Genomic DNA, 22481 nt, shown 5'->3' on the forward strand with positions numbered 1-22481 from the left:
AAAAAAAGGAAGAATATATTTTTCTACCTTACCTGAGTTTTGTGGGGAATCACATGGTAAGGTTTCATGGAGGTGTTTTTAGCACTGTAAAGCAAGACAGGAGGGTGAGTTACAGTGATTATTCCCCACTGGGGATGTCTGCTCTTTGCATGTTTTTATTAGGCTTTCCATGTGTGTGACCAAAAGAGTTTCCATAGCCAGTTGCTCTGGCTATCCACAGAGACACAGCAAACGTAGCTCGTGTCCAGCAGGTTGTTTGGGCTCCACCTCCCTCTGCTAACCATCTGTTTCCAGACAATCTGTGTAGGACTCGCTTCCCAAGCGAAGGCTGTCCTTGGCCATATCAGTTAGAACTCACCAGTGTTGCTTTTCGAACTGCTCGTTGGACTGTGCTCTCTTTATCCCCCAAACAACTAGGGATCCAGCTTATAAAAATATACACAGCACAGTAAGATCACTCAAGGCAAAGGAGATAACATTCTGACCTAGCACTCCCAGAGTCTTGAGCTCTAATCTTGACTGTCTCGGTCCATCCAATGGCTCTTTAATCTCCACACGTAGATCCTGGCCTGGAATACAAGCTCAGGAACAGTCCTACGACGTTTACTTGCAAGGTTTCCCCTTCATGTGTCTCTGCCTACCCCCATTGTGATTTACCGAAATCTGTTTATCTGTGTGCTCGCTTGTCCACATTTATTGTCTCTAAGAGTTTACTTTGAGAAACAGCTTCAGCTGAGAAGAGAGGGTCTTTGGGGCTCAATGCACATGAACAGCCAACTACCTCTTGTCCTTTGCCACAGCCCAGAAAAGGGTCTCTCTCAGTAGCAGGTAGGGGTGAGTGCAGAGGGCTCACCCTGTGTGCCTGCCTGGCTGCCACTGTTCTTACAACTTGATGGAGAGATAGAATTCACATAAGATAAAATTCACCCATCTGAAATCATCCAGTTAGTCACAGAGCTTTGCAACCACAGTCAATTTTGGAACATTTTCATCACCCCCCCGCCCAAAAGAAACACCATACCTATCAATCACTCCCATTTCCCACCACCCCTTCAGCCATAAGCAACCATCAGCCTGCTGTCTATTGCTATGGGCTTGCGTATTCCGGCCTACGTGCTTTTTGATATTTTTCTTCCCTACCCCTGAAGCCCCAAGCTCTCCTGAGCAGGGTTTGCAGGGATGTCACTGCCAAGCCCACTAGGAACCTAGGTAGCAGCCCTGGGCTGGCTCGTGAGAACTTCGAGATGTGTCTTGCCTCACCAGTGCACCCCCATCTGACCCAGAGGCGCAGGAGCAGCAAAGGCTGCCTGGATGTTTCCCTTCTAAATCCAGGCCAGACTCCCCTTGTGTGGCTCAGACATGACAGGCTTACCTGTGCGAGAACACTTGGCCCTGCAGGCTGCTGAGGGGTTGCTGTTGTCAGCATCCACATCAGCCTTTAGGGTGAAGTTGCTGCATCTCCAGCAGCCCCTTATGAAAATGACAAGCTGTCTTTAGATGTCAAGGCAGTTTCATGGTATCCCGGACATCTCAGCCTTTCCCCTTTACTGCTCTGTAATCCACTTTCTCTTCAATGATGTTAGGACAACATACTCTGGGGCAGCTATTTCGAGGGAGAAAATACGTGGCTAGATCTAAGGACTCACAGAGAGCAAACCACATATGAGTGGATAAGCTGCCGGCACACAGCTCAAGCCCAGCCCTGTGGCCACTGATAGACATGTGATCTTGGCCAAGTCTCTCACCTTCTTTGAGCTTAGTGTCCCCAGCTGCAAAATGGAATACAATGGCTTCTCTTAGCTCACAAAACGGTAGTAAGCATTACTAAGATAATATATTTGCTATGGTTTGAATGTGTCTTCCAAATTTCATGTGTTGGAAACGTCATCCCCAAATTCATAGTGTTGGTGGTATTTGCAGGTGCATATCCACAAAGCTGGGCCAGTGCTTGTGTCTTCTGAGTCCAGGCTCATTCAAGAAGTTGTATCATAAACTCATCTGGCTTCATTAATGCCTCCCAGGCCAGTATGTCTGTGCCCACATATTCCCAGACAAATTCTTGGCAGACTTTTGCATAATTCAGTCAGCACTTTATACGCTGTTAAGTCCTTTGCATCGTTAAGTCAGGAAAATGGATATAAGTTGGCGTACGAATGCTTGAGTGACAGCTGATCCTACGATGCTACCATACACCGTGTTTCAGAAAGTGTGTTTTAAGACAGGGCTTCTTAAACTCTAGGTAGTGAAGGACTAGTTTGTTGGTTTGTTTCTAACTTCCGTCTGTCCTGAATGGGTAATTTTGATAAGACAATAAAAATTGCCAGGAAAATAATCACACATTTGAATGTTGCAGCAATGTCAAACTGCCATGAACATTTCTAGCTGCTCATTCTCAATTTTTTGTACTAATCTTGTTGCAAGTCACTAATGGCTCACAGACCAGCGCAGGTCTGCCAACCATACTTTGAGAAACTGTTCTAAGGAACATTATTTCTGAGAGAAACTCCTTGAATAAAGAGTTTTTTGATTAAATTAAGTTTGAGAGACCCTATAAGCTAGAAACTGTTGATGCTCATTAACATATTAAAGGCTTTGAGACGTCCTGCATTCAAGAAGATTGGTTAATCATTAATTAACTCACCATTTCCCAATCTAACTTGGCCGCGCAACTCATTGTTCACAAAATACCTTTCAACCTCCTGCAGAGTTATAGTTCTTGAAACCCACTCGGCTCTGCCTTGCCTACTATGGGCAAAACAGTCCCCAGGCATGCCTGAACTAGAAGCCTCTGTCCTTTGCTTACACCCTCATGCTCTTTTTTTTCTTTATAATCTTTTATTCCTGTGGCATAGAAAGTCATGCTCTGACTCTTACCATCTCTCATGCCTACTTCTACCTCCTGTGTCATACTCATTCTTGGTGACCTCACCCATAAACATCATAGTCACTTGTCTGAAGCAGCCCCCACTGCACTTTGCCAGTGTGTCCTGCAGTTCTGTCTGCTTGCCCACCTCGAGGTGACTCATCGTCTTCATCGTTAGTACTACCTTTCACCAACAATGGCCGTCTCCTTCCCCTTAATCCAGTTCACTGACAAGTGTTTCTCTATTTTTAATGGAAACTGTACACCTACATAAAAAATACTACATTCACATAAAACATGTGTGTTGCTGTTCCCTAAGCAGCAATACTTCTTGTCACACTCCCTTTTCATTCCCTTTCTCAATCTCTCTCTCCCTCCCAACTACCAGTCTTGCACACTCATGTGGACTCTCATAATCTCTAGTTGGAGGTTTCCTACCTTGCGATGGTTACTCTTTACTCTGAAATCCACTCCATGGAAATTCCAGCTCTCACAGCTATAGTTGGTGAAAGCTTCTAGAGGTCTGACTTGTTTCTGTGGGTTGCTCCTCCTGGCCTCCTCTGGTCATTCAGTGACTCTCAGTAAGCTTTAGTCTGCTCTCCATTTTACTGATATCTCTGCTTTCTTCTTCAGCACCTCCAACTTTGGCAGCATTTCCTCCAGATCTAATCACGTCTACTTATTCACAGACATACCCCTGCTCATACACACATGGGCAGAATACTGATCTGCCTTTACAACCAGGTACTAGGCCAGGTGCCCTGGAGATGATATAGAGTGAGCCAGCCAGGGTCCCTGCTCCAAGAGACGCTCACTTCCCAGGTTCTGGTAGTGCAGTGTCTACAGTGATCAAGGTCCGGGGCAGGAACTTCCAAACTGCATTTCCCCAATATTAATATTGTATAAGATATTAATTGACAGTCTCCACCAAAGGGTTCTGGGGTCAAACAGATTCGGAAAACAGAACTATGTGTGCTTACATATATTATGCATCTTGAGAAAGAGGCAATATATAATAGATTTTTTAAAATATCCTTGATTATCTGCAAACCATCTTTTCAAGGAACCTTGTTTGAGAGAGTATCATTCCTCTGATGCCATTTGGGAAATGCTGGCTCAGGGGTAGCTTCAGCAGACAGTCCTGCCAAATGCCAAGGGCCAGACTGAAGTCATCTAAACATACATCCTGGTTAGGTGGAAAATGAATATCTCTTTCTGATTTCCCTTAGCTCTGCCTTTTGAATGATAAATAAGTCGAGTCTGTACCCAATGCTCGGTTATTTACTTTCCCATTGATGTGTATTCTGTGTAATTTACCATCTAGAGACATAATGACTTCCGAGTCTATATATCTAGCCCAGACCTCCCCCTGAACTCCAGATCCCATACATCCCACTGTCTGCTGGACAACCACCTATTGGAGATTTTTAACAGAATGTCCAGCAAGCACATCTAGTGCAGTTTGTTCCATATCGAAGTGGTTACTACCCTCATAAAACTCATTTCTCCGTCTGCATTTCCTAATGGCCCCATTACTAACATCCAACCAGAAACCCGACAGGTGTTCCAGACTATACCTTCTTAGCCAAGTCGTCAGTAAGTCTTCTTCATTTGACCTCCCAAGAAGTTCTTCTCCATTCTCAACTGCCATTATCTAATTTTGGGTCCTCATTACAGTGGTTTTCTTTTATTTTTTTGAGATAGAGTCTCACTCTGTCACCCAGGCTGGAGTGCCGTGGTGCAATATCGTTTCACTGCAACCTCCATCTCCTGGGTTCAAGTGATTCTCCTGTCTCAGCCTCCCGAGTAGCTGGGGCTACAGGCGCCCGCCACCATGCCCAGCTAATTTTTGTATTTTTAGTAGGCACAGGGTTTTACCATGTTGGCCAGGTTGTTCCTGAACTCCTGACCTCAACTAATCTGCTTGCCTCGGCCTCCCGAAGTGCTAAGATGACAGGCGTGAGCAACTGCTCCTGGCCCTACAGTAGTTTTCTGACTTCTATCTTAGGTCCGGTTGTCCGCGAAACAGACTCTGGGTTTCTGAGACGTGCGTGCAGAAAGGCTTTTGGAGCATATTATGGAGAATAACCCCCCTGGGGGTAGTGAAGGAAGTAAGACTGGACAGAAGGAGGAGTTGAACGTCAATGTAGGTGCAAGAATAGCCTCAACTGGATGACCCTTTAGAGTTGTCCCACTTGATGCAAGGCGTTGGGTTGAGGGGCCTTAAACCCATACATGTCCACTCTCCTAGACCATCACCTTCCATATTCCCATCTCCTACACCCCCACTTACCCTCACTAGATATGAGCAAACTCCCACCCCTCCGAGGGTGGCATAACCTTTGGCCAAGGGCAATTCCAACAATGGACCTCTTCTGAGAGCCACCTGTCACCAACCCTTCCGTCAGCTGGAGGAACGAGTGCCTCCATCCTGAAGAGGGATCTGGATGGTAGACCACAGCACCCACTGCAGCATCCTTGTCCCTGATCTTGCTGCTTTCCAGCTCTCCCTCCACAACACAGGAGTATTTCTAAGCCCAGATGTAATCACACTACACCCTTATACATCTCCATTCCTCCTCCTCACCTACAAGATGATTCATATCTGATCTCTGTCTACACATGAAGCCATCTCCCACAGCCTTCCTTCTTGCGTGCCCTCTTGCCTCACAAATACTCATCTACTCATACTTATCAGTCCTTCACAATACTGCTCCCTCTGCAGGAAATGAGCTTTCCCACTCCTCTCACTAGCAAGCCTCCATTTATCCTTTAGGACCCGTCTGAAGCACCTTGTCTGTGATGCCTTCCTGAATACTTTTTTTATACTCTTGTAGTTGTTTCTTTATGTGCAGTTATTTTCTTAAATGTGGCCCCCTTAAGGGCAAAACCTGTGTTATATTTATTTGTAAGTCAATGAATCCGTCAGCCATCTGCATCAGTATTGTATGAGGCTGTGTCTACACGGGCTGACTCAAACTAACTGGAGTTGACTTTAGTCATTTTTTTCTGGGACTTAATCTAGGTACCCAGTGAGGGCTGTAGGCCCCTGGGAGAAGGAACTCGATTTGCAGACTCTCACCTGGCTCAGGATATATATATAACTCAAGGCTCTGAGGGAATTGGGCATTTAATAATACTGCCCACTAGATTGATACTGCCCCTCATGGTGGACAAGAAGCATAGCAAGTGACCTACAGGACATGTTATAAAAGGAAGCACAAGGCCTGCCTTGCCTGAAAATCTCTTTCATGACTGAGCCCTCCCTTCATGTCTGTTCTGAAATTCTCACTCTTATATTTACTGATGGTTGGACCGGTGGCCTCGTAAGTGATGTCAATACATTCTAGAGCCTGGACAAGCAGATGCATCTCTAGAAGAGAATTCCATGTCTATTTATTTTTATTTTATCCCTTTAAAAAGTTTAGTATTGTGGGCTGGGGGCAGTGGCTCACACCTCTAATGGGAGGACGAGGTGGGCAGATTGCTTGAGACCAGGAGCTCAAGACCAGCCTGGGCCAACATAGTGAAACCCCATCTCTATAAAAAATGCAAAAGATTAGCTGGGTATGGTGGCATATACCTGTGGCTGAGGTGAGAGGATCACTTAAGCCCACGGAGGCAGAGGTTGCAGTGCGCCAAGATTGCACCATTGCACTTCAACCTGGGCAACAGTTTGAGATCCTATCTCAAAACACAGTTTTCTGTATTGTGTATGTTTCATAATGTGCATAATATAGTAGTATACTAACACATGTGTAATGTGTATGATTCATAAATAATATAAGGGAGTATACATCCCTCCCTCCACCATGAAGCATGCCCCATCCATCTTCCACTATAGTCAGGGTGAGAGGTGCAGCCAGCCAGACATAAAGGTGGCAGTGGCTGCTCTGGAACACCTATGTAGGAAGCTAAGAGGCAGCAATATGACTGCAGTGAGCACATTGGAGCCTTGTCTTAAGGCTGTATTTGCATATGAGAGCACTGTTTTTACTTGGGTTGTATGGTTATTTGTGGATGGTTGTGGGGATTGATTGATGATGGAGATTGGGTGGAGGAGCCGTATGCATTGTTAGCAATGCAGCCTTGAGAATCCTTTAGCAGGTGGAAGCTAGTGAGCCGCATTAGGGTGGAAACAGTATTATGGCATCAGGAGAGACCTTGATCTGGCACCAAACCCTGGGGCCTAAGGGCTGCATTAGGATGATGTTAGAATAGCTCCAGCAGCCATGAAGCAGCTTCATAATACAGGACCAGACATGCATAGGCAGGCAATGGGCCCCTCAGTGGGAGACCAGGTGAGGGATGAGGGGACTCCAAGAGCATGACTTGCAAAAAGAACAAAAAGGAAGCACAGAGGGACCCCAGAGATGAACATGGCTAACTCGGCAGGGTTAGTCTCAATGGCAAGGAACAGTGGTTCACACCTCCACAGTTCCTGGCTCCACTAGAGAATCAGTAGACGACAGTGAGATGGCCACGAAAGAAAACTGTATACTGAACTTTCTTATATACAGATTTTCCTGGAAAACAAAAAAGATCAGAAGGGAAACAAATGCAGTTCCTTTCTATAATGTTTTTAGACTCTGATTAGGCTCTTAATATTCTACTAGCAGCAGACTATAAACACCTTTGAGGGCTACAGTCGCTACTTGCTGACAAAGCGTTTCATTTGTAAAGTTAGCATAAACTTTTACATACAGTATTTAATACCACAACCCAGCAAGGTAAGTATTCTTATATGCATTTTGCAGATGAAGAAATAAACGTTCAAAGTGGTAAGTTCATTTAGCCAGAAACTTACCTTCTACAGGTAAGGAATCTGAGGCCCAGATGGAGTTAACTAACTTACCCAGGACAAAGAGCAGATACACATCAAAGCCACAACCCACACCCAGGTCTCACAGAACTGCACCTGCATCCCAGTTCTCCATCTTTTTTTTTTTTTTTTTTCTTTTTGAGACGGAGTTTCGCTCTTGTTACCCAGGCTGGAGTGCAATGGCGCGATCTCGGCTCACCGCAACCTCCACCTCCTGGGTTCAGGCAATTCTCCTGCCTCAGCCTCCTGAGTAGCTGGGATTACAGGCACGCGCCACCATGCCCAGCTAATTTTTTGTATTTTTAGTAGAGACGGGGTTTCACCATGTTGACCAGGATGGTCTCGATCTCTTGACCTCGTGATCCACCCGCCTCGGCCTCCCAAAGTGCTGGGATTACAGGCTTGAGCCACCGCGCCCGGCCCTCCATCTTTTATGACACTTTCCTCCCAGTCCCCATGGTGTTTACAGCAGAGGTCAGCAAACAGAAAGCAGGCCATGTTGGCAGGCTAACAAATTTTATGAGCTCTGTTTTTCTATTCTTGATTCTCCCTTAGATAATTTGCTCTAACATCTTCTGTGTTTCTTCACAGCATGCAAAAGGAAAGAACAAGAACATGGGAAGGATAGAGGCAACACACCCAAAAAGCCCAGGTTGGTCTTCACAGATGTCCAGCGTCGAACTCTACATGCAATATTCAAGGAAAATAAGCGTCCATCCAAAGAATTGCAAATCACCATTTCCCAGCAGCTGGGGTTGGAGCTGAGCACTGTCAGCAACTTCTTCATGAATGCAAGGAGGAGGAGTCTGGACAAGTGGCAGGATGAGGGCAGCTCCAATTCAGGCAACTCATCTTCTTCATCAAGCACTTGTACCAAAGCATGAAGGAACAACCACAAACTAAAACCTCGGTGGAAAAGCTTTAAATTAAAAAAAAAAATTTTTTTTAAGACCAGGACCTCAAGATAGCAGGTTTATACTTAGAAATATTTGAAGAAAAAAAGTGTTATTTATAGTCCAAAGAAACCAAAGACTTAGCTCACCTGCATTCTGACTTTGTTTGGAGACACACACTTCAGCGGGGCGACGACTTGGCAAGACAAATGATGAGCAGGAAAACACCACTGGATCTCACACCCTCAATCCATGACCAGTCTCACTGTGCTTGGCTATTTAGTGGTTTGGAGCATAGTGATTTTGAGCCATTGAGTGGACATCTTTTAAGATTGGACTTTCTCATCTGTTCTACCATGCCACGAAGGTGTATGGTGTCTCAGTACTGTGTGTGCGTGAGCGTGTGTGTGTGTGTGCACATACACACACATGCACACACAACCACCACCACCAGTGGTTAGAGACTTAGGCAGAGCTGGTCTTCAGAAATGATTGTGCTTTAGGAGTGCAAGCAACATGGTGTGGGATTGTCTGAGTTCATTGGATTAGGAGTGTGATTCTGCTCATCTAGCCTAGCGTTTGAACCTGCCAGGCCCGCAACCTAAATGCAGATTCAAACCCAGCAAAGAAAATTTGAATGACACCTAAACCAGTGCATTCTCTTTGTTTGTTAAGGAATGTTCAGATATTTTTTAAGAGATGAAACAAGAGTCCATCCATTAAAAAAAAATCACCTAGGTACCAAAGAACACACTTAATATTATAGTGCAGGTATTTTATTGCAATGATTTTAATAACCAAAGCTATTTTTACAGAAGATACTATGTAAAGTTATACGTATGAACTGATCTAGCTATAATACACATGCCACATAGAACCATGACTATTATTTATGACTCTTGAAGCATTTGAAATATGAGTTTTCAGAACTGGCAAGAAAGAATGTAGCTTCAGGGAAGCAATTAATATCATGGCAGAGAGGTCGATGCAGTACACGTGTACATCCAGATGGCACACTCCTTTTCAGGATCCATAAATGTCACTTAAGTAGAGAGATAGACATGATTCCATAATCTGTTTCTAGCTGAGAAAACCTGGGGATCTTTCCAAAGTAGGACCCCATTTTTACACTAGAAAACTAAGTTTAACAGGGCAGGTAACTAAATTAGAAAATTTGTTCAAAGTAATGCTTTTTAGTAAAAGGTCACTAAATAAAGAACTATCCTTAGATTAATTGACTTATATTTGCTTTATGCATTTGGCACCAAATACCTCTTTTAAATCCTTTGCAAATATAATTAAAGTGAAAACAACATTATTATTTAAATGAACTATTCAGTACTTGTAACTATCCTAAAAAGTAATCAAACTAACTTATTGCCAATCCCAGAAATTGTATGACTTGGAAATCAATAAAACAGCAGGTGCAACTCAGAAATGATGGAATTAGTGGAACTGCATAGAAAAAGCCAGTGTTCTGGTGGATGACAAGACATTTGATCTACTGGTATTAATCAATTTTTTTAACTGAGAATAGCCTCCAAAGCATTCTGCATTCTTTCTTGCTACTACATGAAGCTGGAAATCTTATAATACAGATTTCACTGTCTAACAGGGACAGATTAAAAAACTAGACCTGAGCTTATAAATACAAAATTTTAAGTTTATATTTTTCCAAATCACTTAACCAGAGCTGTAGAAATAAAGCCAAAAACACAAAGGGACAACGGAGTGGTACCCCAGTGAATCACTTGATTCGCAGAAAAATTCTCTCTGAATTCATTTGGACTGAAACTTATCTAAGTGGATACCTATTATGCCATTAGGTAAAGAATTGGATACTCTTAGTTAATTACCACCCCTACCTAGAACTATAAAATTAAAATGTTATCCTAATGATAAGTTGTTTTTTTGAGATTCATTAAAATGCCAAAGAATAAAACTGAACCATCTTGACACAAAACTTAACTCCTTAGCATCAAATCTCAGCACCTTGTCTACGTTTGCAACAGGCAGCCAACTAGACAGGTGAAGCAAAACCAACAAGCCATCTATCTGTGTCTCCTTCATGTCTGCTGTAGAATGAGAAGAAGAAACAAACATATACTTCTCTTTTGATGAAATACTGCATTTGCCTTGACGTATTTTGTCTTCTTTTTTATTTCACCCATAATTCCAGCTTAAAAATTTTCCTTCTAAATATGGCACAATTCTAGTTCAGCTATTGAAAGAGACCATTTAAATGGCCACCCTTCAGGATTTACTTAAAGATAGAATCTTGTCAATGACATAAACAAAAAGGAAAAAACTGATTAACATTTTCTCTCTCTCCAGGAATGGAGGGAGGCAGGGATACAGCTACATAATGTATTTATAATTTAGGAGGGAGGAAGGGCTTATGTATTTAAAACGTGATAATTCTGAATGCAGGGAAATTCTAGCTGTGTCCACACACAATCTTAACAAATTCAACATCCCAAGAAAAGAAAAGCAGAATTCAGACAACATTTTTTTTTTATTTTTTGTTACTATGTACTACCCCCAAAATTAATCCCAACTGCACAGTTACTTTTTTTTTTTTTTTTTTTTTTTTTTTGAGACAGACTCTCACTCTCTCACCCAGGCTGGAGTGCAGTGACATGATCTCAGCTCACTGCAACCTCTACCTCCCTGGTTCAAGTGATTCTCCTGCCTCAGTCTCCCAAGTTGTTGGGATTACAGGTGCCACCATGCCCAGCTAATTTTTAAATTTTTAGTAGAGATAGGGTTTTACCATGTTGGCCAGGCTGGTCTTGAACTCCTGACCTCAGGTAATCCACCTGCCTAGGCCTCCCAAAGTGCTGGGATTACAGGCATGAGCCACTGCACCTGGCCCATGTTACATTTTTGACCAATTATTTTGGTACTGTGTAGGCATACTCTCATAGAATCTTGCTTCATTTTCGGTATCCCACCATAATGGTTTTTTAAAAATGTAACCAGTTATCCTATTTGCTAACACCAAAGATAATTTTCATACCAGCATTGAATTTGCACCCATTATGCAATTTCAGGGCTTAGAGATGTATTTTCTCACAAATAGATGCACAAATCAGAGCCTGAAAAGCAATTTTTTTACTTGACTGTTTTAAGCATATTCACATCCTTTGCTTTTTAGAAATCATGATAGACAAACTCAGCTTCTCACAAGCAATACACTTATGACATCATGTATGACTGATTCTTTACTTGCTCCTGAACTAGCATGTAGAAAAACACAATGCTTCCATTCCTATTTAGTGTAACATTAATTTCTGGCTTGAGTTTTTTAACCTACATTCCACAGAGCAGATCATGTGCCATTTGTTCACCCATCATTTCTCAATTCTTTTGCAAAATTAACCAGAAAAAAAGGGTATCTATCTTACTCTTTATTTGTATGTGTGTTTATTCCAAAACTGCACTTAAAGTAATACTTTTTTTTTTTTTTTTTTTTTTTTTTTTTTGGATAGTATGGAAGTTAGTCTGTTTTTGGCCATAAGTCATTCAAGTCCTCTCATGACGGGAAGCTTTCCTGTAGAGGGCAGGGAGGTGTGAAGTCTGGACACCCTGAAACCCCAGACTTCAGTAAATGTTCAGGTAAAGAGCTCTGGATGTCAAGAATTGAGTATTCCAGTCCCTGGATGCAGCTGGAATAGACTTCAAAGACCAAAGAAAACGTGGGAAATCCAGAAGTTCTAAAATGAACATGTCACTCACTATGCCCCCCCAAAAAAGTGAAATTATTTTTCCAGGAAAATATAAAAGCACTATGCTACTTTTGGATTCATTCCACTCCCACTGCTGCCCCAGGTGAATGATGGTTGTTGCAGGTTAAATGCAAACTTCGCTATACCAAAGAGTCCTAGGACATTTTCACATGAGCTATAAAGGCATTTTCCCTAAGAAAGGTCCTCCCTCCTTTGTACATAAAGGATGAAAACTATGCATTTAGCAAACAAAGAGAAAGCACTTCTCCTTTTTCTATCTAGTTGTTTAGGGTGCATTCAAACACCAGAGGCTGTTTTGAGACATGTTTGGCCTTCTGGGTTATTACTGTGGTGTGGTTAGCTTTACAGTACATTTGGTAACTATTTCCTAACTAGTAAGAACAAAGAAGCAGAAGGTAAGAAATAGCTACTTCCATGTGTAAAAAAAAAAAAAAAAGAAAAAAAAAAAAAAGAAAAGAAAAAGAAAAAAAAAAAAGTGTAAAGATCTACTATTTATAGTGTGAACCAAAGACGCTACCTCACTCAATTTCCATTGGTGATTTTAATCACATTGATGATACCAAAGAATACCAAAGATATTTACATGCACGGCCTTGTCTGCAGAGGGAACTCCGCCCCTTCCCTTCCCCTCCCCCGCCTCCTTCCTCACTCTTCACTCAGTGTGTAAACTTGTCTTCATTCTTAATAATGATACAATAATGACGACAACAACAACATTAGGAAATACTACTCTTATTACTGCTAGTTCTACTTGTAAATCTCTAGGCAAACATGTTGCAAACTTTGTAAACTCCTAGGACGAGTGCCTTGCTTGAACCAAAGTGTTAAACCGCTGTTGACCTCTTTCACCTTATACTCTTTGAATACCTCAGCCTCTTAGAAAGGCCACTAATGAAAAAAAAAAAAAAAAAAGGAATAATTATTCACCGTGGTGCTTTTTCCGTGCAACCATGCAATGAAACTTTGTTTGATACCAAAGGATGACTTTTTTTCCCCAATTTCTTGCTGATAAACCAAAGCTCCTCCTCCTTGTTCCCCTTCAAGTTCCCCCCACCTGACTTCACCCACCCCTCTACCAGGCAGGCCGTGCATAACTTTTACCAATTCCTCCAAATACCTCATAGTAATAAAGTTTTAGGGTTATGTTGTATAGAGAGTCTATGTGATAAGGCAGAACTTACTAGTTTGATAATTGTTAAGGTTACTTTAAAAAAAACTTTATAATTCTTATTTATTTTGTAGTTTGTATGTCTGGGATGTCCCCCCCTCCCCTTTGGTTTGGGGTTTATTTTCTTGGCAGAACTGCTCTATTGCTCAAGGAAGACTTAATTTCTGGAAATGTTCCCCCGGTGAGTTAAGGGTTGTGTGCAAATGCAAGAATGGAATAAGGAATGATTTTCATTTTGATGGTTACTTATGAAGTTTTTGTGTTCCGTAGAAAATTTGTTTCCACAGGGTAAAAAAAAAAAATTTTATATATATATATATATACACATATATATATATATATATAATCTCTTTTTTGTGAAGCTGGTTCCTATTTTTCTCTATAATGTGCTGTGATTTTTTTAATTTAATTACATTCTATATGAGCTTATTTAATCACTGCTTTAATTTATGACTGTGTAGTTTTTAAAATGTATATAGTAGAATTGAAATGGCCAAAGCTTTATGTTACAATCTTTTTGTTCTCGATGCTAAGATAAGCTGAAGGCAAGAGCTTCTCTTAACTGCAGGGTGTATCTTTAGCTTTTTCTTAGTAGGTACTTCAATGTGTGCTGTAAACACTGCCAGGTCCCCCCTCAGAAACTTGTACATGCCAAAGTGAGTGTTTCAAGATAGTCCTTTCTGTCATTTAGAAAGAAGAAAGGCATTATTCGTGTTCTTCCTTTAATTTATTAATTTTTTTAGAAAAGCTTACTTTGCAGGTAAGACCTGAAATCCCAAATAAGTTAAGACTTTTTTAATATTTCAAAGCACCGGCATTTGTGAGATACTTTGCTACTTTTTTTTTTTTTTTTTTTTTTTTTTTTTTTTTTTTTTTTGCCATTCGCACGGGTATGAGAAGTCGAGTGTAAAAACTCAAAGAGACAAGCTAACTTGAATTTGGAAATCCTCTGGGTTTTCCCAAGTTTCTGAATTGCTTCAAGGCAGGGGGCAGGACATGGAGATGCAGTACCTTTTGCAGAACTGAGAGGAGAGTCTAATGGCTTCATGCCCTTGAACAGAAAGTCAAGGCTGGAGAGCAGCTGGCCCCGCCCTCTGGCCAGCCCACAGTAGATGCAAAACTCGATTGCTTGCCCTCAGTTATCAATAGAACTGAAGAGAAAAATCAAAGTTACACACCCCTCTCCACATCAGTTTCTTGGAATCTGCTACTCACAACTGCCCCTCCTCTCCCCGCACGCCCCTACCGAAGTCACGGGAATCATCCGCAGATGTCAGCCCTGGAGTGGATGCACTCCATGCCTCTTTGAGTTTGTCTCCACTCACTCTTCATCTTCCCGCTGGTTTCTTTCCTGCACTAGAGATGACCCCTGCCCTCAGCTCCCTTCTTGGAGGCAGTTCAGATACTTGGTTTTACTTGAGATGAGCACACACACGGAATTCTCAACTGAGAGTGGCATCGCCAGAAGAGTCGGTGCCCACTGTTTTGTTTTATTTTGCTGAAATAAATTGCTCTGACTACACATCGTAAACCCATAGATGTAAATATGTTCCCTCTCAACATACAAATTTTACCTTTTTTTTTTTTTCCCACAGGGGTGTTTGTGGCGGGGAAGGAAAGAGAGGGCTTAGACTTCAGGTCAAATGTAACATTTTCTTAGGAACATTTTTATACTCATTATGTATTTTAATAGGGCAATAAATCTGCTTTGGGTTGCAGGCTCACTCAGTGCTCTGTTAGAAAGCATTGACGAATTACTTGTTTTTAATACCAATGCTGTGCGGTGAGTTATCAAAACCTAGGACTATGGTTGAAGGAGTCAACTCAACATCAGCAGTGAGGCGCTGAGTGGCATTGTATTCACAAGGTCCCATCTTCTGTTTCTGTGTTAGTCTCGATTTTTTGTGTTATGTTCTGCATTTATCACATAATCACTGTGGGCTCATTTTAGATTTGTCGTCTGAACCAAGTGACAAGTATTTTTCAAAAAAATAAAGCTGAAAACCTTGTCTTCCACTCGCTTTGGTAGTTGTCTTCATATCTCCCTGTGCTTATTGTCCTGTCTGAATCAGCCCATCTGTCACCCACTGAGACCTGTCCCCTCCCCCCTTTCTCTGTTTCCACTACACCTTTGCCCTTAGCTATTGTTTGAGTGTGACTCAGTTTCCCTGTGCAAGTTAGCTTGATGGTTTATTATGTAAGGAGGGTGCCTAAGACAATCATCAGGTAAAAATAAATTAAAATAAAAAAAGATCGGTAGAGTAGAAAATCTTCCAAGAGCAGAGGGAGTTCTTCCTTAGCAATGAAAAAAAAGGCCAAAAAAAAAAAAAAAGGGTAAATACATAATTAAATAATTAATTAAAAACCTAACCACGAGGGGCTTAGAAGATTTTTTGATAAAAGACAAATGTTGCTGTCATTTTCTTTGTCAATTAGAAAACAGTGGTAGTTTCTACATTGCATCTACATTTCAGACTAAATGATTATTGTACCCAGTTATGGTTGTTTGCTAATACTTCGTCTCTCTCTCTCTCTTTCTCTCTGTCCAATGCTTCTTCTGTATTTTTGTGTGTAGCAACAAAAAAGTGTAATGCATTAGGCATTATCCTGGTTTGTTTATGAGTATCTCCTGTACTGCATTAAGATTTCTTTCATTTATTTTAAGCTTCGCTACTGTTCTCACTTTATGCCGTGCAATATCATCTGCTGCGTTTGCTAAGCAAAAAAGAAAAATAAGCAAGTGATGATGCCATCATGCTTTTCAGTGTTAAAATGTTTCAGCATTTATGTAGTCACCAAAATGTAGTAAATAAAATGTTGGATTTTCCAGCACTTTAAATTTAGACAATTCTTGCCTTCTTTTGTTTTTCTTCTACCTGAAATCCTAAGCAAGTAGCTCGTTGATTTTCTTTGGAGGAAGGGTGAAACGGAGAGGACAATGCGCTGGAGAACAAAACCCAGTGCCCTGGTCAAAGAAAGATTAATTCAGGGAAATAAAAAGAGGTGTTCTCTAGTGTAGCAAAATAATGCTTTTAAATGAAAGTAGACATTCTGTTTCTAGAGATTAGCCACTTATATTAACCTGATTGACTCTCAGAAGAAGTAAAAATTATTATTAGAGAGGATAGTCCTTAAAAGGCCTCCTCAGTAAAATAACCTGTGTGGGTATTCACGTGTCTCAGAAGCTTAGGGTAGGGGCGGGCAAGGAAATAGCGGTCCTCTTTAATAGAATGTAGTAACTGATGAAGAGGCCTGGCTCAGCGAACAGGGAAACCATGTGTGGCTTTCCTGCTGTGTTGATTACTAACTGTAAGACCTTGGGCAAATTACTTAACTTCCTTCAGTCTCAGTTTCCTCACCTGTAACATAGGCATACATATCTACATTACAAGACGGTTGTGAGGATTAGACACCAGAAGTAGATAAAGCTTAGCCCAGTGCCTGGCATATAAATCCTCAATAAATCTTAGCTATATTTATTATCAGCAGATTAGATAGACAGATTGATTGACAGGCTAGTGTCAAACTCCTAGGCTCATCATCCCAGGCCTCAGCCTCCCTAGTAGCTGCGATTGCAGGTTCAGCAAATATCTTAAAATGCAGATGTTTTCCAATTCAAAAAAAAAAAAATTCTAAGGTTTTTCATTTTCTAAATATAGGAGCAGGACTGCTTTCTCTCTTTTTTTTTTTTTAATATTTATTTATTTATTTATTTATTTATTTAGAGTTACAGTCTCCACGTGTCACCCAGGCTGGAGTGCAGTGGCGTGATCACCGCTCACTGCAACCTGGACCTCCTGGGCTAACGTCATCCTCCTGCCTCAGCCTTCCAAGTGGCTGCAACTACAGGCACATGTCACCATACTCCACTAATTTTTGTTTTTTGGGTTTTTTGTTTGTTTGTTTGTTTTTTGTAGAGACAGGTTCTTGCCATGTTGCCCAAGCTTGTCTTGAACTCCCAAAGAGCTGGGATTCTAGGCATAAGCCACTGACCCCAGTCTTGGCTATTTTTCATGACAGTGATATTAATGTTCTTACACAAAGCTTTTTGTGGACATTTTCTTAAAGGTTTTATTTTGAAGTAATTTCAGACTTACAGAAAAATTGCAAGGATCGCATAAAGAATTCCTGTGTACCTGTTAACCAGATTTAACAATGCTTTATATTTTGTCACATTTGCTTCATCATTCTCTATGAATATGTTTACATAATTATGCTCCTGGAACCTTTGGAGACTAGGTTGCGTATAACATGCCCATTTATCTCTCAATACTTTCACATATATAGTCATGAGTGGGCTTTGGGGCATACCAGGAGGTAAGCTGACTAAGATCAATTGCAATACTATACAAACATTTTGTTCCTGTATAGCTCTGTTCTCTCTTGTGATGATCAGTTTTATGTGTCACCTTGACTGGTCTCTGGTTCTCCCTTACTCAATCTAACACTAATCTAGGTGTTACCACAAAGATATTTTGGGGATGTGATTGCTGTTCATAATCAGCTGACTTTAAATAAAGGAGATTATCTCACACAGGTGTGCAGAGCGGTCCAGATTCTCAGGAATATATTGAAACTTTTCAAAGCACTCAATGGTGTAAAGCAAAAGACCTATCTGAGACAGGTCTCCATCAGTTTAGAAGTTTATTTGGCCGAGTTTAAGGACATGCCTGGAAGAAAAAAAACACAGAATCACAGACACAATCTGTGGTCTGTGCCTTTTTCCAAAGATGAATTTGAGCACGTCAGTATTTAAAGGGGAAAAGTGCACTGAGGGGAAAGAAGGAAGGCATGGCTGCTCACATGTTGCAAGAGAAAAGGAGCAGTAGGGGGAAGTCAGTTGTATATTCCTCTCACTTTCAGTAAATCAGCTCGTCATCTAAGATAAGGTGAACAAAGAGCAGCTACCTGTGAAGATATTTAACCTTTGATCTGTAGCCATCTGCTGAGGAGCAAAAGAAAAGGCAGCTTCTTACATGACTCAGCTTTCAGATTAATTTTTTTTCTTTTGGTAGAGCGAACTGCGGCCTCAAGTTTTTACTTTCCTTTCACATTTCATATCTCATTCCCCAACTTTTCCTTTAAGATTTCTGGTCAGCTTTTCAGTTGGTCTCAACTGTTGTTACTGGCTCAGGCAACTGCAGTATTAAACAATTATTCCTGATTGTTTTTGGTTTTTGTTGTTTGTTTTTTGTGGGAGACAGAGTCTTACCTTATTGCCCAGACTGTTCTCAAACTCCTGGGCTCAAGTAATCCTCCCACCTCGGCCTCCCAAAGTGCTGGGATTACTTGCATAAGCCACCACACCCAGACTGGTTTTGACAAATGCCTCGGGAATGGTGGAAACTGAGATGAGACAGGAATAGTACACGGTGGTCACAAGAGAAGAGAAAATTCCAGGCAGTAGTTTCACATGACTAAGCAAAAGGAAACTGTCAAAATAGCTGCAGAAGTTAGGGACTGAGCCAGGGTGTGAACCAAGATGGCTAAGACTCACTGGACCCAACATGGCTCTGGATTTGACCTGGTTTCTCCTAGGATTTCATTATATGCTCATTAACATACTCAATCACATGCCCACCAATACCATGACAGTTATGGGAACATCTATATTTGGTGTAAAACTGAGTGGCACCAAAGGTCCAAGATATCTCTACCTTTTCCCAGGAATCTTAATGAATATTCCACCCCTTTGGTGAAAGAAACCAATGAAGATAGAAACCCCCAACCCCACTATGAGACTCTCTTGAGTAAGCACTCTCCCTTTTCTGAGTTTTCCCTTTACAATGAATCTCCATGGTTTCCCTATTCTCTGACACGTCCTTGAATTCCTTCTCACACATCCTTGAATTCCTTCTCACAATAATGTCAACATCCTGGACACTGAATGGAGTCAAGGTCCCACCTGCATTTGGGGGCCTCCCTCAGCCCACCAGCATCAGAGCAAGGTAAAATGTTTACAAGTGAATGGAGGTTCCCAGAGAACTTCCAGATAAGTCAAATAATGACCATCATCTGAGAATGGTGTTTTGAGAGACAGCCAGGCCCCTTCTCCTCTCTCCTCCCACTCCAGCGGCTGCAGAGCTACTAGTTTTTAAGGAGTCTGCAGAGCTGGGGAGGAGGGTATATGAGTCCATTCTCACGCTGCAATAAAGATACTACCCGAGACTGAGTAACTTATAAAGGAAGGAAGTTTAATTAACTCACGGTTCCGCACCACTGGGGAGGCCTCAAAAAACACAATCAGAGTGGAAGGGGAAGCAAAGAAGCAACACCTTCTTCACATGGTGGCAGGCAAGAGAGAGAGTGAGGAGTGAAGGGGGAAGAGCCCCTATAAAGTAAACCATCCGATCTTGTGAGAACACCATGGGGGAATCTCCCCCTGATCCAATCACCTCCCACCAGCTCTCTCCTTAGTCATGTGGGGATTATGGGGATTGCAATTCAAGATGAGACTTGGGTGGGGACACAGCCAAACAATTGAAATGGCTCCGTTGTCTGGGGCAAATACCTGGGGTTTGTTGTTTCACACCAAGAAAAGTAAGGTCACAGACACACACAAGGAGTGGGTTTAGGACCGCAAATTCTAGCAGACAAATAAGAGGATGGGAAGAGAAAGCGTCCTCACGTTCAGAAAGCGGGTTGCCCAAGAGAGGGTTTCCGGGTTTGGGGCAGAATGTAATTGATTTCGTGGAGAGGCTTGAGGAGACAGTGATCAATTTACACAGGGGCCAGGGGATTGGCTTGACCAGGTTGCCATTTACATAGCCCGCTAAGCAACTGGCCCTCCCACCCTAATTGTTTATTATGGAAATGTGACTTGTACCTGGCCAGTGCCGTGACACCTGCACACGTGGCGACAAAGAAAAGGGAGCGGGAATCACCATATTGAAGCACCTGGCTTCCAGGCACACCTCCTGGCATCTACATATGTAAGCTGAAAGCTTGCGTATCTGTGCTTGCAGCCTGACCTTTCAGGCTGCTCTCTGTTAGTAAAGAAATGGTTTGGGGGCTGTTTTTCATTAAAGGAAAATTCCACTGAGAACTCTTTTACCCTCTCTAACGGACTAAAATAATTCTTAATAACTACTGTATTATTCCCCCATCAGGAGATGTAACGCTAACTGCTGTTAGGGGGTGTCAGATGAAGATTCTTTCTGGCTACTTCCTGCTGAAAAGAAGTGTTGTGTAGGGGAACAGCAGCTGGGACTCCTCCTGAGATTGATCTAAGGGTTTTCGGAAGAATGGTGTGTCCACATGTGGCTCTGTCTGTAGCACCATTTAGAGTTTGATTGCTTCTAGGCAAAAAGAGATAAATTTTACAAGAAGGTTTAAAATACAGGGTTATAATATGGGTATTAAGATTACCACTATTAGTGGGGGTATCATAGACCTGAACTATGACAGTAGAGCTTCATCCCCGTTAGTTAACCCGATGGATTGTAATACCAGTTGGCCTCCACTAGATGTTGCTGTACCTTACCGGAACCATTAATATAAAGTAACATTTTTCTTTGATAAAAACATACATTTTCCCTATTTGATTTGCTGTTAGGAGATAATTTTAGGTTTAGGCTATTTTTTATAACTTGCAATATGATTGGAAGAAATACATTATTGGGTGACTAATTTTAGTGTTAATCTTGGCAATTCCTTTTCTTTAATTATTGAACTTTTTCATGACTTCCACAGAGAATCATACAACATACTTAAACTTTCTGTCTTGCCCTAAACATCTTTCCTTAAACAACTAGTTATTTCCTTTCAGGACAAGAATTTACCATACAAGATCCTTCCTTATATGCAATCTCTTTCTTTATAACCTTCTTTCCACAGCTTAGAGTGCACCATGTTACCAATCTGCAGTAGAAAGTTCCATCAAGCTCAGTGATAGTAAAACTTCCGTGCTTCCTTGTCCCTGTTATTCCTGCTATAAAGGTAATAAGCAAAACAACCTTGACTAACTTTGTTCTGCAATTATTAAGCCTGTTATAAAGATGATAATTAGGCAAAATATTACAGCAAGTAGAATTTTACAACCAGAATTCCACCTTGTGGTGCCACAGTGTATAGTTCTATTGCAAACAGTAGAGTATAACAATTTCTGCAAGAGTGGTGTAGTATATAATTTCCATTTAAAATTTTACTTTCCAGGATATACAATTTCCCTTTGCAGTTCTGTAGAGTTACTACGCAATTCTATGAATATTTTACATTTCCTTGTAAATATATATATTAATACATTATATATATTACATATATGATTTATATATGTTCACATATTTATATATGTTAATATACATAAATTTAATTTATATATACACTAAAAAGAAGTTCTAGTATCTGGCAGTGAATTGTGAGAGGAAAGGGTAGGAGTGAAAAAAAGTATTTGTTGAGGTAAAGCTGGGAGTAAGATGCCTACTCCCACTGAGTCACTCATCTTTTATGATTTTAAGCTCAGGGTCTTCTATTTCTTCACACTGACATTCAGGATATTCCTCTGGGCTGTCAGGGGTTGCTCCCTCAACTCTTCAGGCTTTGACTTGAGCGTGATGTATTCAGAAGTTGATACCTGTGACTTTTATTGCCGAGGGGGCGTGGAAAGAGGAACAGTGTAGGCCCCTCCCCAGCTCGACTTAGGGAAGGAGAGAAAGCGGGGAGTTTTCACTAACACCAAATCTCCTGGGTCAAGTCAAGGCGGTTCTATTTCTTGGGGTTGGGCTTCTGCCGGTTGTGCCCATTACTGTTGGAAGCGAGCCAGAGAGGTCACGTGCTTAACCGGTTCAGAGATTTTCTGCCTGAAAACGGCGAGCACAGTGGTAAGTTTTATCCTTTCCTAAGTGAAAAGCTTGGTGAAGGATTTTAAGGACTTTGCTGACTGGAGACTGGCAAATGGCGTTCGCCATCCTCTGACCACAGCCGTTCTGACGTCTAGAAAGTATACTCTCAAGAAGTGGCCTACTTTATTTCTGCAGGGGAGTACCGA

At 41.5% G+C, this 22481-nt stretch overlaps 2 protein-coding genes across 2 annotated transcripts in view; both read left to right on the forward strand.

Moving 5' to 3' along the window:
• The window catches only part of ONECUT1 (one cut homeobox 1), a 40536-nt gene extending 26204 nt beyond the window's left edge, over positions 1 to 14332 (forward strand). Inside the window, exon 2 of the mRNA XM_010352395.3 lies at positions 8277 to 14332. Coding sequence (XP_010350697.2) covers positions 8277 to 8569 — 293 coding nt within the window. The 3' untranslated portion in view covers positions 8570 to 14332. The remainder of the gene's footprint in view (positions 1 to 8276) is intronic.
• A 7910-nt stretch (positions 14333 to 22242) lies between these two features.
• ATOSA (atos homolog A) overlaps positions 22243 to 22481 on the forward strand; it is a 160619-nt gene continuing 160380 nt past the window's right edge. Inside the window, exon 1 of the mRNA XM_074394229.1 lies at positions 22243 to 22314. The gene's annotated coding sequence lies outside the window, so the exon portion shown is untranslated. The remainder of the gene's footprint in view (positions 22315 to 22481) is intronic.

Source organism: Saimiri boliviensis, chromosome 2, assembly GCF_048565385.1.
Source record: "Saimiri boliviensis isolate mSaiBol1 chromosome 2, mSaiBol1.pri, whole genome shotgun sequence".
Lineage (NCBI taxonomy): Eukaryota > Metazoa > Chordata > Mammalia > Primates > Cebidae > Saimiri > Saimiri boliviensis.